The 17,498-nt window shown below is 39.9% G+C and overlaps 1 protein-coding gene and 1 pseudogene across 3 annotated transcripts in view; both read left to right on the plus strand.

The window, feature by feature from the left end:
- MRPL22 (mitochondrial ribosomal protein L22) overlaps positions 1-17,498 on the plus strand; it is a 35,553-nt gene that overhangs the window by 4,837 nt on the left and 13,218 nt on the right. The window contains exon 3 of one of the 3 annotated variants that reach the window (XM_005209656.5): positions 17,172-17,307. The exons of 1 other annotated variant lie outside the window; for it this stretch is intronic. In XM_005209656.5, the coding sequence (XP_005209713.1) occupies positions 17,172-17,307 (136 nt within the window). 3 annotated transcript variants of the gene reach the window in all.
- LOC132345815 (PITH domain-containing protein 1-like) lies at positions 10,561-17,165 on the plus strand (annotated as a pseudogene).

Below are 17,498 nucleotides of genomic sequence, written 5' to 3' on the forward strand. Positions count from 1 at the left end.
TATGACTTCAGAGGCATAAAGTGAAATGGGTCTCTTGTTATTCCTGACAGGCCCCTTTCCACAGGGTTTTTATTAATGAGGTGAGTTTGGGAAGGCACTGAAGACGGGGTGGTGGTTGCCAGGGGAATCAAGCATGAATGGAGGGGTGGGACTTTCAGTTGTACCACTTCCTGGTATCCAGGGATCGGGGAAGGAGTGGAGGTTGAATCAGTTACCAATGGCCAGTGAATGAGTTAATCCTGCCTATGTAATGAGGCCTCCATAAGAAGACAAAAGGGGGTTCAATCTTTTGTAAAAAGTCAGTAATCTAGTGATTAAGTAGGTTTCCTGAATCTTATAAGCTGCTTTAGCAAACCCAAAAAGGGGGTCATGAGAACCTTTTGATTTATATAGGCAGTTGGTCAGAAGCACAGGTAGCAACTTGGGCTTGTAATTGGTATCTGAAGTGGATGGTGGTTTTATGGGAGAAGGCCTTAATCTGCTATCCCCAGGTAGAGGGTGTCAGAATTGAATTGTAGGACTCCCAACTGATGTGAGTGTTGCTTGGTGGTGGTGTGAGGAACCACCCCCCCCCCCCCCCCCCCAGAGTTGGAATCGTTGAGTAGTCAGATCCCTTTTACCAGAGATACTTAAATCATTCTGGGTGAGAGTTGTCCACTGGGTTTTACAACACAGATATCTTCAGTGACTTTAATAAAGCAGTGTTGGTGTCACGATTGGAGAGAGGGTGATTAAGGGTGAATGGTAGGGCTGGAATGAGAGACAAGGAATTTAGGTAACTCATTCAAGGAGTTTTGCTTGAGTAGTTCGAGGAAGTTGGTTGGGGACAGTTTGTTTTGATAGATACTAGAATATATTTGTTTGCTGATGGGAATGTTCCAATAGAGAAGAAAAATTGATGATTTAAAGGGGGAAGAAAGAATTGTGGGAGCAGTGCTCTTGAGTAGGTGAGAAGGAATGGGATCTAGGGAGCAGGGGATGATATTGCTCCTGGTTAGTGCATAGACTTGAATTATAGTAGTAAGTGAAGGTATAGTCGTAAGTGTGTATGGATACGGATGCTGGTACGTATGTAGATTAGGTGGTGGGAGCTTGTAGATGTTCTCTTCTGATCGTTTATCTCAGTGAAGAAGCACAGTTATCAGCTGAGACTAAGGATGGGGGAGGAGATACTGGAGGTTTAATTAGCAAGGAAGAGATATGAAGTTTGAAGATATGAAGATACCAAGACCCAACGTTGGTTTCACTTTTTTTTGTTGCTAAATTCCTGTTTCCTTGATTGCTTGTCCTTGATTTTCACACAGTAAAATTATATTGAGTTATGAGAATATCCAGGGCTTCCCCAGTTGCTCAGCAGTAAAGAAACTGCCTGTAACGCAGGAGATGCAGATTGGATCCCTGGGTCAGGAAGATCCCCTGGAGGCGGGCGTGGGAACCCACTCCAGTATTTTTGCCTGGAGAATCCCATGAACTGAAGAGCCTGGTGGGCTACAGTCCATAGGGTCTCAAAGAGACATGACTGAAGTGACTTAGCATGCAGGCGTGCCTGAGAATATATGTGTATATATATATATATCACTTCAGCCCTTTTAGATTTTAATTGAGTCAGGAGAGAGTATGTTCTTTTATTCAGTCTCAAGTGTGGAATTAATTTGATGTTCTCTGAAGTAAATTTGGAACAAAGAATTTTTTTTACCTTGTTGCATCTAATAACGTGATTCTCCTAAGATTGAGCTGGAGGCCAGTATTATCTTCACTTGGGACTTAGGTATACCTTGTATTAAATTTCTAAATAAACTTTGAGTGACAAAGAGGAAGTATTCATTCTGTCAAATTGTGACTTTATAAAGTTTCAGATACTCTTATTTGATTTAACTCTTAATCCTAAAATTTGGCTTGGATCTGCTACTTTTCAATGCTGAACTACTTTTCAATGCCAAATGACTATGGGCAGGATTTGAAAAGTGCTACTTAAACTTAATCCTTCAGTACTGGTAGGTATAAAACACCAGAATGATGAGAGTAGGGAAATTCATATGGTAGTTCCAGCATACCATCCACTTTCTGCTTGAGTTCTGGCAGTCTCACTGTACTGTGGGAACCTGTGTGTATGTTTTGTGTACGAACACTCTAGACTGGTAGTTCATGCCTACCTTCCTTCACTGAAGTTACAGAGATAACAGTGAAGGTAAAGGGATGTGGGTTTCCTAGTAAATGAAAAGATATAGTAAATATCAGTAGTGATGTATGAATTTCAAAGTGATAAAAGGTGATCCTGGTTGCCTTTCAGTTTTGTTTGTTTTTTAAATAGAAGCCAAGCCATTCATATTTCTGAAATCCTGCTGTTAGGCATGAGATTAGAGAAGATTGAGGTTCAGAGATACCCTGGAGATGAAGTACACCAATTCCTCTTCTCATAGATAAAAAAATTGCCTAACTTAGGGCTCATGAATCACAGCTTCATAGAAACAAATTTGACCATGATTATAAACATGAGAGGAGGTCTGAAATTGTGTAATGTGAAGTTTGCAGTTCAAAGTGTTTTTTTTTTTTTAAATCTGCCAAAGTGTTTATTCATTTACTTATTGAGAACAGAAGAGATGAATTGTTCAGAGGGCCTGATTAAAAATTAATACTAGGTACTGGTGTATATCATGTGCTAGACTTTGTGGGGTGTTGTATGTTAATTATTTATCTACTGCCAACAGAATGAAGTAGGTATTGTTCTTCTCATTCTAAAAGTAATAATATCTGAAATTTATTGAGCCTCATTAATGTGTCAGATTAAATATTTTACTTAAAGTATCTCATTTGAGCTCCTTAAGAAGCCTATGGGCTTCCCTGGTAGCTCAGCTGGTGCAGAATCTGTCTGCAATGCAGGAGACCTTGGTTCGATTCCTAGATCAGGAGGATCCCATGGAAAAGGGATAGGCTACCCACTCCAGTATTCTTGGGCTTCCCTTGTGACTCAGCTGGTAAAGAATCTGCCTGCTGTGTGGGAGACCTGAGTTCAATCCCAGGGTTGGGAAGATCCCCTGGAGAAGGGAATAGGCTACCCACTCCAGTATTCTGGCCAGGATAGTTCCATGGACTGTACAGTCAATGGGATTGCAAAGAGTTGGACACGACTGAGCGACTTTCCATTTCAGGAAGCCTATGAGGGGGGACTTCCCTGGCAGTCCAGTAGTTAAGACTCTGTGCTTCCACTGCAGGGGCTGTGGGTTCAACACCTGGTTGGGGAACTAAGATGCCACATGCTGCACAGTGCAGCCAAAACAAAGCCTATGAGATAATTATTATTACTCATTTACTGATGAGAAAACTGAGGCCTCGAAAGTTATGTCACTTCCCCAAGGCCATTCACCTAGGATTAGAGGTAGGATTTAGATCCAGGTCTGCTGGATTCTATAGTCTGCCCTCATCACCTGGCTTATAATTTTATTAGAAAATTCTGTCCTCTAACGTCATGTGTCCTAGTTTTGTGCTTTTCAGTTAAAATAGTGGAACCTAAAGGTGGATGGCAAAGGTACAGATTTTGTTAGGGTCGATGGCACTGATCAGTGAACTTGAGGTAGAGTAGGAGAAATGAGCCACTAGAAGAATACATTTTTAAAATTCTTTAGCCTGAATGGTTTGAGAATTAAAAGCAAAGACTTTACCAAGTGTATAATCTAATTGCATATATTGTGTGAGAGTCTGCCAGTGTACAACAACTTTGAATATTTAAGTGTAGATTAATTTTCACTCAGTATGAATGTGCCAGATACTGTCCTTGGTGCTGAAATACAAAGGATGTCAGACGTGCCCTTGAGATGCTTAAATTGATACACTTACTGCAGGAACTCATTGTTTTGCAGTCATCTTATTAATAGTTCAGGAGTAGTCCAACTCATTGTTGTACAGCTGGCAAGAACAAAGTATTAATATTAAGGCGGGGGGGGTGGGCGGCGGTTTGGTTGTCTCAAACAAGGAATCAGGTTCACGTTGAGGTGCTCAATGCTTCACATGAGGTGACATTTGAGCTGGGACTTAAAACAGGACATGCATTTCATTCAGGAGATAAGGAAGAGAGAACAATGTGAGCAAAAGTGTAAAGATATAAAAGTATGTGGCTTGTACAGGGAACAATGAATGTCTGTGCCTTAAGGTAAATAAGCTACGATGGTCAGCTTGGGGTTAGAGTATGAGAGGCCTTCTATGTCTTATTAAGGAGCTTGGACTATATTCTGAGCAGCAGGGAAGCACCAAAGTTTGTTGTTATTTGAATATATCCAGATGCAAGGAAAAGTAGACAATATGGTGATCCCACATGAACCCATCATCCAACTCCAGCACTATTAACTCATGGCCTTTCTTGTTTTTTCTTTGGCCCTTGCTTTCCCCCATCATATTTTGAAACAAATCCCAGATAGTTTATTATTTCATCAATAAATATTTTCACCGTGTATCTTATTTAAAAGTATTGAATGTCCAGTGTTCAAATTTCCAGTGGTTAAATAACTTTTATACTTTTAAAGTTATAGTAGTCCACACTTAAAGAAATTCCTTGAGCATTTCTTATTTCTTGTAAAGTCAGTTTAGTGATGAGGAACCCCTTTAGCTTTTGCTTGTCTAGAAAACTCTCTCCTTCAGTTCTTTTTTTTTTTCTCTTGAAGCAATTGTCTACATATATGTATTTCAGTTTTTTTCTTTGCTTTTACTTTTAATCGGAGGACAGCTGCTTTACAATATTGTGTTGGCTGCTGCCATACAACAAAGTGAATCAGTCATAAGTATACATATGTCCACTCCCTCACCACCCACCACCCCCATCCCACCCCTCTAGGTTGTCAGAGGACCTTGTTGAGCTCCCTGTGTGACGCAGCAACTTTCCATTAGCTTTTCTACATATGATAATGTATATATTTCATTGCTACTCTCTCAGTTCGTCCCACCCTCACCTTCTCCTCCTGTGTCCAAAAGTCCATTCTCTATGTTTGCATCTCTGTTCCTGCCCTGAAAATAGCTTAATCAGTACCATTTTTCTAGATTCCAGAAAGCGTTAGTAGCGTTAACATACGATACTTATTTTTCTCTTTCTGACTTTCTTCACTCTGTATAATAGGTTCTGTGTTCATCTACCTCATTAGAACTGATTCAACCGTGTTCCTTTTTTATGGCTGAATAATATTCCATTGTATGTATGTACCACAACCTCTTTATCCGTTCATCTGTCGATGGATATCTAGGTTGCTTCTGTAACCTAGATATTGTAAATAGTGGTACGGTGAACATTGGCTTACATGCGTCATTTTCAGTTATGGTTTCCTCATGGTGTATGCCCAGTAGTGGGATTGCTGGGTCATATGGTAATTTTATTCATAGTTTTTAAGGAATCTCCATACTGTTCTCCATAGTGGCTCTATCAGTTTACATTCCCACCAGCAGTGCAAGAGGATTCCCTTTTTTTCCACACCTTCTCCAGCATTTATTGTTTGTAAATTTTTTGATGATGGCCATTCTGACTGGTGTGATGTGATACCTCATTTCCTTTTCTCTAGTAATGAACGATGTTGAACATCTCTCCATGTGTTTGTTGACCATTTGTATGTCTTCTTTGGAGAAATGCCTCTTTAGTTCTCACACCCATTTTTTGATTGGGTTATTTGTTTTTCTGGTATTGAGCAGCATCAACTGCTTATATATTTTGGAGATTAATCCTTGCTCAATTGTTTCACAGGCATTTATTTCCTCCCATTCTGAGGGTTGTCTTTTCGTCTTGTTTGTAGTTTGCTTTGCTGTGCAGAAGCTTTTAAGCTTAATTAGGTCCCACTGTTTATTTTTGTTTTTATTTCCATTACTCTGGGAGGTGAGTCAAAGAGGTTATTGCTGTGATTTATGTCAAAGAGTGTACTGCCTATGTTTTCCTCTAAGAGTTTTATAGTGTCTGGCCTTACGTTTAGGTCTTTTATCCAGTTTGAGTTTATTTTTGTGTATGGTGTAAGGAAGTGTTCTAGTTTCATTCTTCTACATGAGGTTGACCAGTTTTCCCAGCACCACTTATTGAAGAGGCTCTCTTTTCTCCACTGTATATTCTTGCCTCCCGTGTCAAAGATAAGGTACCCATAGGTATGTGTATTTATCTCTGGACTTTCTGTTTTGTTCTGTTGATCTGTATTTCTGTTTTTGTGCCAATACCATACTGTCTTGACTGACAATAGCTTTGTAGTATAGTCTGAGATCAGGATGGTTGATTCCTCCAGCTCCCTTCTTATTTGTCTAGTTTGTTTGGGTATTTGGAGTCTTTTTGTTTTTCATACAAATAGTGAAGTTTTTTGTTCTAGTTCTCTGAAACATGCTGTTGGTAGTTTGGTAGGGATTGCGTTGAATCTGTAGCTTGCTTTGGGTAGTGTAGTCATTTGCACAGTATTGATTCTTCCAATCCAGTGATATGGTACGTCTCTCCATCTGTGTCGTATTTGATTTCTTTCATCAGTGTCTTACAGTTTTCTGCATACAGGTCTTTTGTCTCCTTAGGTAGGTTTATTCCTTGGAATTTTGTTCTTTTTGTTTCAGTGGCGAAATGGGATTGTTTCCTTAATTTCTTTTTCTGACTATTTGTTGTTAGTGTATAGGAATGCAAGGGATTTCTCTCTTAATTTTGTATCCTACAACTTTACTGTAAATTCATTGATCAGCTCTAGTAATTTTCTGGTGGCTCCTTTAGGCATTTCTATGTGTAGAATCATATCATCTGCAAACAGTGAGAGTTTCGCTTCCTCTTTTCCAACCTGGATTCATTTAATTTCTTTTTCTTCTCTGATTGCTGTGGCTAAAACTTGTGAAGCTATATTGAATAATAGTGGTGAGAGTGAGCACCTTTGTCTTGTTCCTGATCTTAGAGGAAATAGTTTTAGTTTTTCACCATTAAGAAAAATGTTTGCTTGGAGGTTATCGTATATGGCCTTTATTATGTTGAGGTAGGTTCCTGCTATCCCCATTTTCTGGTGTCTTTCCTTCAATTCTGAATGGTAACTTCGCCAGATAGAGTATTCTTGGTTGGAAGTTTATTCTTTTTCCTTTTGTTGCTGTGCTTGGGTGAGTTCTACTGCCTTTTCTTAAAGTTGACAGATTCTTTCTTCTGCTTCATTGAGTTTGTTGTTGATATTCCTCAAGTGTATTTTTCAGTGCAGTAGTTCTTCAGCTCTGTGACTTCTGTTGCTTCCCTGGTAGTTCAGTTGGTAAAGAATCCACCTGCAGTGCAGGAGACCCCAGTTCGATTCCTGGGTCAGGAAGATCCCCTGGAGAAAGGACAGGCTATCCACTCCAGCATTCTTGGGCTTCCCCTATGGCTCAGCTGGTAAAGAATCCGCCTGCAATGCGGAAGACCTGGGTTTGATCCCTGGGTTGAGAAGATTCCCTGGAGAAGGGAAGGGGTGTCCATGCTGGTATTCTGGCCTGGAGAAATCCATGGACTGTATATTTTCTTATATTTTCCACTCTTTGTTGAAGTTTTCACTCTTTTCATCCATTTGTCTTCCCAATTCAGTGGGCATCTTGCTGACCATTAATTTGAACTCTTTATTAGGTAAATTACTTATCTCTGTTTCCTTAAGAATTTTTTGTGAGGTTTTTATCTTGTTAACTCACTTGGAACATATTCCTCTGTGTCTTCATTCCACTTGACTCTCTGTGTTGGTTTCTATACAGTAGAAGAAACAACCACTTCTCCCAGTCTTGAAGGAGTGGCCTCATGTAGGAGGTGAAACTTTTCATTCATCCCTGCCACAGCTTTTGTTTGTCTTTCAAACTTCTGTGTTTGCACAAGTGGCAAATGGCTCCCATTTGTTGAGGTTGTGCCTAGAATAGTGTTCCAAAGAGGAGTTCAGCACCTAGATTCAATCTGACTGGAAGCTAGACCCTCAGGCAGCAAATTTATAAGTATGCAAATATATTCAGTTCTGGGGGGCCACAAAGGTAAGCCCTGTTGGCCCCCAGAGCCAGGAGATCTGTCCTCTGGGCAGTGGTTGCAAAAATCAGGATACTCTCTCCAGATGAGTGTATGAGCTTCTTTTTGGGAAGATATTGGTAAGCTGGAGTAAGGCAGAGAAAGGGCTCCAAGCTGATGTCTACAGCTTGCGTTATTTTTTGTTTTGTTTTGTTTCTTGGCTGCACTGCAAGGCATGTAGTATTTTAGTTCCCCAGCCAAAGATTAAACCTGTGCCTCCTGCATTGGAAGCATGAGGTCTTAACCACTGGAAACCAGGGAAGACCCCAGCCTGCATTCTTGAGAGCTGCTTCAGAGGCTGCTAATGTGTTGCAGACTTAAGGCTTTTCACTCAATCAAAAGTTCCAGGACTGCAGTGTGGTCTCCTCCATAAAAAGACTGAGGAGTGTGCCTTGGTCTGCTTCTGTGCAGTCACCTGAGGATGGTGGCCTGCCATGAACCATCCTTCCCCAATGGCCACAGTCCCATGAGACCCAGAACACAAGCCCCTCTGACCATGAGGGCCAGATGATCAAGGGGCATCCCTTGGACGTCAGCTGCAGAAGCTATACCAGACGTGTGTAAAGCTCCCCTCCAGAGACACTGGTGCTTTGTAGCCTGGCAGAGGATGAGTGCTAAGATAGTGTCTACAACCTCCCCACCACCAGCCCCAACTTTGGAAAGGATTACAGTCAGCCCCTTGATATGTATTGTTTGCTTAGAAGCTTGCCTCCAGGCCAGTTAGGATGGTTAGCTAGTAGGCCACCTTCATAGAAAGACAGACCTCAAAGGTCTGTTGCCTCTTGCTGTGTCCCAGGGGTGGCAACTGTTTAAGAACTCTTTCGCCATTGGTTACATTCCTGAGGGACCCACAAGTAAGTTTAAGCCTCTGATTACCAGAGCCAAGTGATGTAGAAGTGTCCCCTGGCAGCGGTCATAAAATTCATGGTGCCAGACAGGGTTATAAGCTCTTTTCTGGGCGACACCTATTACTACAGTTCCATGTGAACAGGAACGTAAGCTCCTCTGACCTCCAGAGCCAGACAATCAAGAGTTACCTCCTGGGGTACCAGATGCATATAAAGGCTCTCTTCTGGGAGATAGATACTGGTTCTCTGGAGCATGGTAAAGGAGAGAGCAAAGATGGTGCCTACCAGGCTCCTTCCCTGGAGAGTGTTGCAGCAGGCTCCTAAATGTGTGTGTTAACTTGCCCTTCAGGCTGAGGGTTGGTTTGTTTGTTCGTTTAAATTTACTTTTGGCCATAACACATAGTTTGTGGGATCTTAGTTCCCTGACCAGAGATTGAGCCTCTGAACCCTCTGCAGTGAGACCTCGGTTTTAACCGTGGTACTGCTGGGGAAATCCTCAGGCTGAAGTTTTAATGTAAGCAGGTGAGCCTCCTTTATTGTAAGTGTGGAAATTGGCTGTCTCTGAGCTGAGCATTGGGGTGAGTGAGTTTCTGATTTTGACTCTTTAAGAGGTGTTTCTTTGATTGTCTCCGGCTTGTGGGTTGTAGGCCGTGAGCTCAATTGGTTTTCAAAATTAGGTGTTTTGGGGGTTCATCTCTCAAGTGTGTGTCTTAAAAGTTGCAGGGCCAGATGTGGAGTTTGAACCCTTTATTTCTCAGAGAGAAGCTCTGAGTGTTGAGTTCCCTCTCAGTTATGGGTTGCCATGGTGGGCATGGGATTTATGACAAGATTGTGAGCCAACCTCTCCTACTGCTGTGATATAATTTTCTTCTTGTGTACCTGATGTGTTGTCATCCAGCCAGCCTTTAGTTTTTTTTTTTTTTTGCTTTTAATTTCAAATTTATTAGTAACAATACATTTTTGCTTCAAAGATCTACAGCAGATGTGTGCTGATATTGTTGATTTGTTATAAATACATATTCAAATACATAATTGTTTTCTTTGTATAGTCACACACACACACTTTGTTGCCTATATTTTAAAGTTTGACAAATACAATAGCCAAAACAAGACACAGAAGTGCTGCTTAAATGTTAATTGCCTGTATTTTAAAGTTTGACAAATACAATAGCCAAAACAAGACACAGAAGTGCTGCTTAAATGTTAATTGATGGTGCTCAGTTTACAGTTTTATGAAGACTCTCCACCTGTATTGTGTGATGTGCATTATCTTATTAGTTGATTTTTTATTTGTCAGGTATAAGTCTTTATCAAGGAACAGAATTTTTTTTAAGTGACACATGATGATATGTCATAATTTTAAAGTAAACATAACAAAATAGAAATAGACTTTCTTTGAATTTAAAGTGCCTCTTTTGTTTTTGTTTTGAGAATAGTACATTTATAATTAAGAGAAGATATTGTTCCATATGTAGCTGTAGACTCAGTGTGTCTATGGGAGGAGGTATAGGAGATTAAATAATATGTTACTGAATAACCAATGAGTCAAAGAAGTAGTCAGGAAATACCTTAAGAAAAATGGAAATGCAATATACCAGAATTTATGGGATGCAGCAAAAGCAGCTCTAAGAGGGAAATTCACAGCAATAAATGCCTACCTCAAGAAATAAGAAACATCTTCCAAGAAACAGCCTAACTCTACACCTCTAGGAACTAGAAGAACAAATGAAGCCCAAGGTTAGTAGTCAGAAAGAAGGAAATAATAAAAATTAAAGCAGAAACAAATGAACTAGACACTAAAAAGACAAGAGAAAATACTGATAACTAAGAGCTAATTATTTGAAAAGATTAAAAAAAAAAAATCCCCCAAACCCGACAAACCTTTAGCTAGACTCAACAAGAAAAAAGAGAGAGGACTTTATTATATAAAACCAGAAATGAAAAGAAGAAATGTGACAGTAATACCACAGAAATACAAAGGATCTTAAGAGACCACTATGGGACTCCCCTGGTGGTCCAGTGGTTAAGACTCTGCCTACCACTGCAGCGGATATGGGCTTGATCCCTGGTTCAGTAGAGTCCACATGCTGCAGGGCAGCTAAGCCCATGCACCGCAACAACTGAAGCCTGCGTACCCAGAGCCCAAGAGAGGCCACTGCAGTGAGAAGCCCACGGACTGCAGCTAATGAGTAGCCCCCACTTGCAGCAACTAGAGAAGGCCCATGCACAGCAGTGAAGGCCCAGTGCAGCCAAAATAAATAAATAAACTTTAAAAATATTGAAAAAAAGGAGACTACTATGAATAATTATATGCCAGCAAATTGGACAATTTAGAAGAAATGAATAAATTCCTAGAAACGCGTAACCTCAGGCTGAGTTGAATCTATGTGTGTGTGTGTGCTGTCATGTTGGACTGTTTGCAACCCCATGGACTGTAGCCCACCAGGCTTCCCTCCATGGAGTTTTCCAGGCAAGAACACTGGAGTGGATTGCTATTTCCTCCTACAGGAGATCTTATCAACCTAGGGATCGACCTGCGTCTCTTGTGTCTCCTGGTTTGGCAGGTGTATTCTTTACCAAGCCCTGCGCCACCTGGGAAGCATAAGGCTGAATCATAATGAAATAGAAAATCTGAGCAAACTGATTACTAGCAAGGAGACTGAATCAGTAATCAGAAACTTTCCAACAAACAAAAGTCCAGGACCAGATGGCTTCCCTGGTAAATTCTACCAAACATTCAAAGAATTAAAATCAGTCCTTCTCAAACTCTCCCCCCAAATAGAACAGGGCAGAATTCTTCCAAACACATTTTATGAGGCCAGTATTATCCTGATACCAAAACCAAATAATGTGCCACACACAAAAAATTACAGGCCAATATCCCTGATGACCACAGATGCAAAATCCTCAACAAGTTCTTAGCAAACTAAATTCACCAGTACTTTAAAAGGATTATAGAGGAGTGGTGGGGAGCGGCGGCAGCGGCAGGCTGAGGGGACGCACGGGCAGTGGAGTTGCCCTTTCGCATGGCCATAGTGGGGACGGCTGCTGCTGCGCCGCCAAACGGGAGGAGCCTCCCTAGCAGCATGGCCTGACCTTCGGCCTGTACCTGCTCTTTGACCTGGAGCAGTCTCAGTGCCTCAAGGAGAGCCATGAGGGCAGCGGCCCTGGCGTCTTTAGGCCATGGGAGGAGCTGACTGACCGCTCCAAGTTTGTTGAAAGTGATGCAGATGAAGAGCTTATGTTTAATATTCCATGTACTGGCAATGTCAAGCTCAAGGGCATCATTATAATGGGAGACAATGATGACTCACACCCCTCTGAGATGAGACTGTACAGGAACATTCCACAGATGTCCTTTGATGATAGAGACAAGGAGCCAGATCAGACCTTTAGTCTGAACTGGGATCTTACAGGGGAATTAGAGTATGCTACAGAAATTTCTCATTTTTCAAATATCTGTCATCTCTCAATTCATATTTCAAAAAAATTTGGAGCTGATACCACAAAGGTCTTTTATATTGGCCTGAGAGGAGAATGGACTGAGCTTTGTTCACATGAGATGACCATCTACAATTATGAAGCATGAGCCAATCCAGCTGACCACAGGGTCCATCAGGTAACCCCACAGACACACTTTATTTCCTAAGGTCTGGCTAAGACTCCCATAGAGGCGTTGTGTCATTGAAGAAGTATGACATCCTGTTGGGAAGGACAAAGAGAGATGGGGCTTCAAAGAGAGTTGGCTGCCACAGCCTCTGCCAAGCTTTGTCTTTGGGGCTTGCTGCAGAAACCTGGCCTGTGGAAGGTACCACACCCCCAGGAAGGGTTGTGTGGGTAGCAGGGAACAATCGTGGTTCTCTAGGGCCCTACAGAAATTGGGTCTTGGGCTGGTCAGTATCTGGCAGCCATGGATAATGCCTGCCTTCCCAGTTTATGTGGCCATGGGATCCCAAGTGTCTTGTTGCTTTGTGGCAGGATTATTTTATGACTTGTTTTTTAAAATGGAAACTATTCCTGGGCTGCGGTAAACTTTTTGAAGCCTCAGCATTGTGTTTGTATTAACCATCAGGAGGGTCTCCAACTAGAAATACTTGTCCCTGCTTGCTCCTTCTCCCTGTCATCTTTCAACATTCTTGTCAAGTTGCTCAGCTTGGAGTTGTCAGTCATGCACAGTGTCCCACGTTATAGCTTGAAGAGCAGGAATCTCCTGATGTTGCTTAATAGCTTGAGAGGGTCTTTTTTTCCTGTTGCCCAGGTAAGCGGTCTGAGGAGAGAATGGCATTGTTTCTGTGTTTGTGGGCATCCTGGTTGGGGCAAGATGGGACTTTGATATGTTTCCCTTTGGGATATCCTTAATGTTTATCAGCTTCTAACTAGTGTTGTAAGCCCAGTGGCAGAAATTTGGAGATCTCACTTCTTCTGTTCTTGGCTTTTTATTCAGTGTGACTAATAAGCTTCCTAATAAGTCCTTGCCAGACTTAAAAAAAAAAAAAAGATCACAGACCATGATTAAGTGGGATTTATTTTAAAAATGTATTCAACACTTTGCAATTCCAAAAATGGTTCAGCACATGCAAACCAGTTAATGCAATTCACCACGTTAACAAAATGAAAGGATTAAAAAAAATCATATGATCATCTCAGTATGGATGTACAGAAAAAGCATTTGACAAAATTCAATATTCATTTATGATAAAAACTTTCAGTATCCATTTTTGATAAAAAGCAAGCATTGAGTGAACATACCTGAACATAATAAAAGCCGTATATGTCAAGTCCACAGCTAGCATCATACTCAGTGGTGAAAAGCTAAAAACTTTTCTTATAAGATCAGGAACAAAGATGATGATATACATACACTCTAACCACTTTTATTCAAAATGATATTAGAAGTTCTAGCTGCAGAAATTAGACAAGAAAAGGAATAAAAGGTATCCAAATAACAACTTTTATTCAAAATGATATTAGAAGTTCTAGCTGCAGAAATTAGATAAGAAAAGAAATAAAAGGTATCCAAATTGTAAAGGAAGAAGTAAAACTCTATTTACAGATAACATTTGATAAGAAAACCCTAAAGACTCCGAAAAAACTATTAAATGAATTCAGTAAAGTTGCAGGATACAAAATCAATACACAAAAACTTGTTTATATTAATAATGAACTATCAGATAATCAAGTAACCCATTTATAATGTCATCAAAAAGAATAAAATATCTAAAAATTTAACCAAGGAGATGAAAGACTTGTATATTACAAACTACAGGACATTAATGAAAGAAATTGAAGAAGATAGAAATAAATGCAAAGATATTTTGTGTTCATGGATTGGAAGAATTAATATTGTTAAATGACCATACCACTCAAAGCAGTCTACAGATTCAATGCAATCCCTTTCAGAATTTCAGTGGCAGGGCTTCTTTGGTGGCTCACTGGTAAATAATCCACCTTCCAGTGCAGGAGCCACGGATTCGATGCCTCACCTGGGAAGACTCCGCGTGCTGTGGAGTGACTGAGCCTGAGCGCCACGAGCGTGGAGTCTGTACTCTAGAGCCTGGGAGCTGCAGCTACTGAGCCCACGTGTCCTAGGGCCTGTGCCTCACAGCAAGGGAAGCCACCGTGATGAGAAGCCTGCGCGCCGCAGCTGGAGAGTAGCTCGCTTATAGCAGCTAGAGAAAAGCCCACGCGGCACCAAAGATCAGCACCGCCAAAAGTAAAAAAATTAAAAAGAATTTTTCAGTGGCGTTTTTTCACAGAAATGGAACACTTTTAAAAGTTGTATGGACCCTCCAAAGACTCCAGTAACCAAAGCAATCTTGAGAAAGAAGAGCAAAGCTAAAGGCATCATGCTACCTGATTTCAAACTCTATTACAAAGCTGTGGTAGTTAGAGCAGTATGATATTGGTATAAAAATGGACACACAGATCAGTGGAACAGAATAGAGAGCCCAGAAATAAACCCACAAATATTCTGTCAATTAACTTAGGACAAAGGAGCAAGAATATATGTTGGGGAAAAGATAGTCTCTATTGGACAGCCACATGCCAAAGAATGAAATTGGATCCTGTCTTACACCATACTCCAAAATTAAGTGGGTTAAAGACTTGAATGTATGACCTGAAACCATAAAACTCCTAGAAGAAAGCAGGCAGTAAGCTCCTTGACCTAGGTCTTGGCAATAATGTTTTTTAATCTGACACCAAAAGCAGTAACAAAAATAAACAAGTAGGTCCTTATTAAACTAAAAAACTTCTGCATAGGAAATCAGTGACATAATGGAAAGGCAAGCTACTGAATGGGAGAAAACAACTGTAGGTAATATATCTGATAAAGGGCTAATGTCTAAAGTATACAACAAACTCATATAACTAAATAGCAAAGAGACCCCAAACAATCAAATTAAAAACTGAGACGATCTGAATAGCTATTTTTCCAAGGAAGACATGTCAGTGACCAACAGGTACATGAAAAGATACTCAGTATCATAAATCATCAGAGAAATGCAAATCCAGACCACAATGAAATACTACTTCACACTTGTTAGAATGGCTGTCATCAAAAAAATACAGACAATGAAGTGTTGGCAGGGATCTGCAGAAAAGGGAAACCTTGTGCACTTTTAGTGAGAATGTAACTTGGTGGAGCCACCGTGGAAAACAGTATGGAGATTCCTCAAAAAATTAAAAATGAACGAACTACCATATGATCTAGCAATTCTACTTTTGAAGAAAACAAAAGCACTGCTTTGAAAAGATGTATACACACTCTTATCCATTGCTGCATTACAGTAGCCAGGATATGGAACAACCTCAGTGTCCATCAGTGGATGAATAGGTAAAGAGATTGTGATATATATAAATACATAAAGACACACAGAGGTATTAATCAGCTGTAAAAAAGAATGAAGTTTTGTCATTTGTGACAGGGACGACCTGGAGGGTAGTGTGATAAGTGAAATAAGTCAGACAAAGAAAGACTTAATACATTTGATTTCTCTTGTATGTGGAATCTAAAAAACAAAACAAAAGTAAAACTGGGCTCATAGATACAGAACAGATACAGAGAACAGGTTGATAGTTGCGGGACACTGCAACCTCTTGGGTTGACGGCTGGGGAAAATGGACAAATTGGTTTTTTTTCGTCTGTTTTGTCCTTTTTTAGTTTAAATACTTAAATACAAACTTAAAAAGTCCACTCGTTAACATTTTTCTTAGTTCTCATAATCTGTATGTAGGTTCTTTATTCAGCTCCTTTTTAAAAACTCTCCTTGTGATTTGTTTGTTGAAGAAAGTGGGCTGTTGGTGTCACAGACTTCAGTACAGCTCCGATTTTGTTGAGCGTATCCCCTTCTTGTTGTTTAACAGGTGTCCCCGTCTGTCTTTTCTGTATTGAGTCAGGATTAATTCAGGTTTGTTTTTGACAGAAAGACTACTTCATAGATGGTGGGTGGTGTCTTTACATCAGGAGGCATATAAATCCACCTTTATGCATTAGTTTCTTAGGGATTACAAAATGATGTTATTTGTCTTGATTATTCAACAAAGTTGAGGAATTCTTCAGATCATGTCAGGGATCTGGTGTGTCTTTAAATCCATTTTAGGACTGAGATGACTTACAGTAGCAGATCAGTAGTCACTGGCCACCATAAAAAGGAATGAAATTTTGCCATTTGCTACAATGTAGATGAACTTCAATTAAATTATCTTTAGTGAAATAAGTGAGACTGAGAAAGACAAATATTGTATAACATATGTTGAATCTAAAATGTAAAACAAACTAGTGAATATAACAAAGAAGAAACAGACTCACAGGTGTAGAAAACTGATGGTTACCAGCAGGAAGAGGGAAAAGGGGGAGGCAAAACAGGGGTAGGAGGTTAAGTACAAGCTACTATGTATAAAATCAGTAAGCTACAAGGGTATATTGTGCAACAGGGAATATAGCCGAAATTTTATAATAACTATAAATGGAATGTAACCTTTAAAAATTGTGACTCATTATGTTGTACACCTGAAACTTACATAATGTTGTATATCATATATATATATGATGAGAAAGTCCCTAAAAAAATAAGTGTTTATTGGTCAGTAAGGATAAGATATCTTGGGCATTATAATATGTTTACTATTTGACTTAATGTGAGTTACTGACTTTTCAATCTTCCTAGCATTCAGTACACTACAAGCTGTTTGTGGTATTTTATGTAATAGCGCTCTCTGTTAACAAATATGTCCAGAATGTTCCCACTTGTTATCCTTAAATAGTTTCCATCAAAATGGAGCTGATGTTCAGAAAATAGATGTGGAGAAGATTCTAAGTGTCTCTTGCTTTACAGGCTTTTTTCATCTCACAGCATTTTACCTCAATCACATATCCACACAAGTGCTTCTCTTGAAATATCTCGAAAATGGGAGAAGAAGAATAAAATTGTTTATCCTCCACAACTGCCTGGAGAACCTCGGAGACCAGCTGTAAGTTTGTGGCTATAACTGATCTCTTCATTTTGATAAAGCACTCTTACTCTTGTGTAGCTAGCAGTGATTTAGTATTCCATATTAAGAAAAAAATTACAGCAATTTTCTTGATTTTTTCATTGATACAGAAAATGTTCTAGGTTTATCTTTTTGGTAGTTAAAAAGATTGGTTTTGTTTCTTATTTATT

This window comes from Bos taurus, chromosome 7, assembly GCF_002263795.3.
Source record: "Bos taurus isolate L1 Dominette 01449 registration number 42190680 breed Hereford chromosome 7, ARS-UCD2.0, whole genome shotgun sequence".
Taxonomy (NCBI): Eukaryota; Metazoa; Chordata; class Mammalia; order Artiodactyla; family Bovidae; genus Bos; species Bos taurus.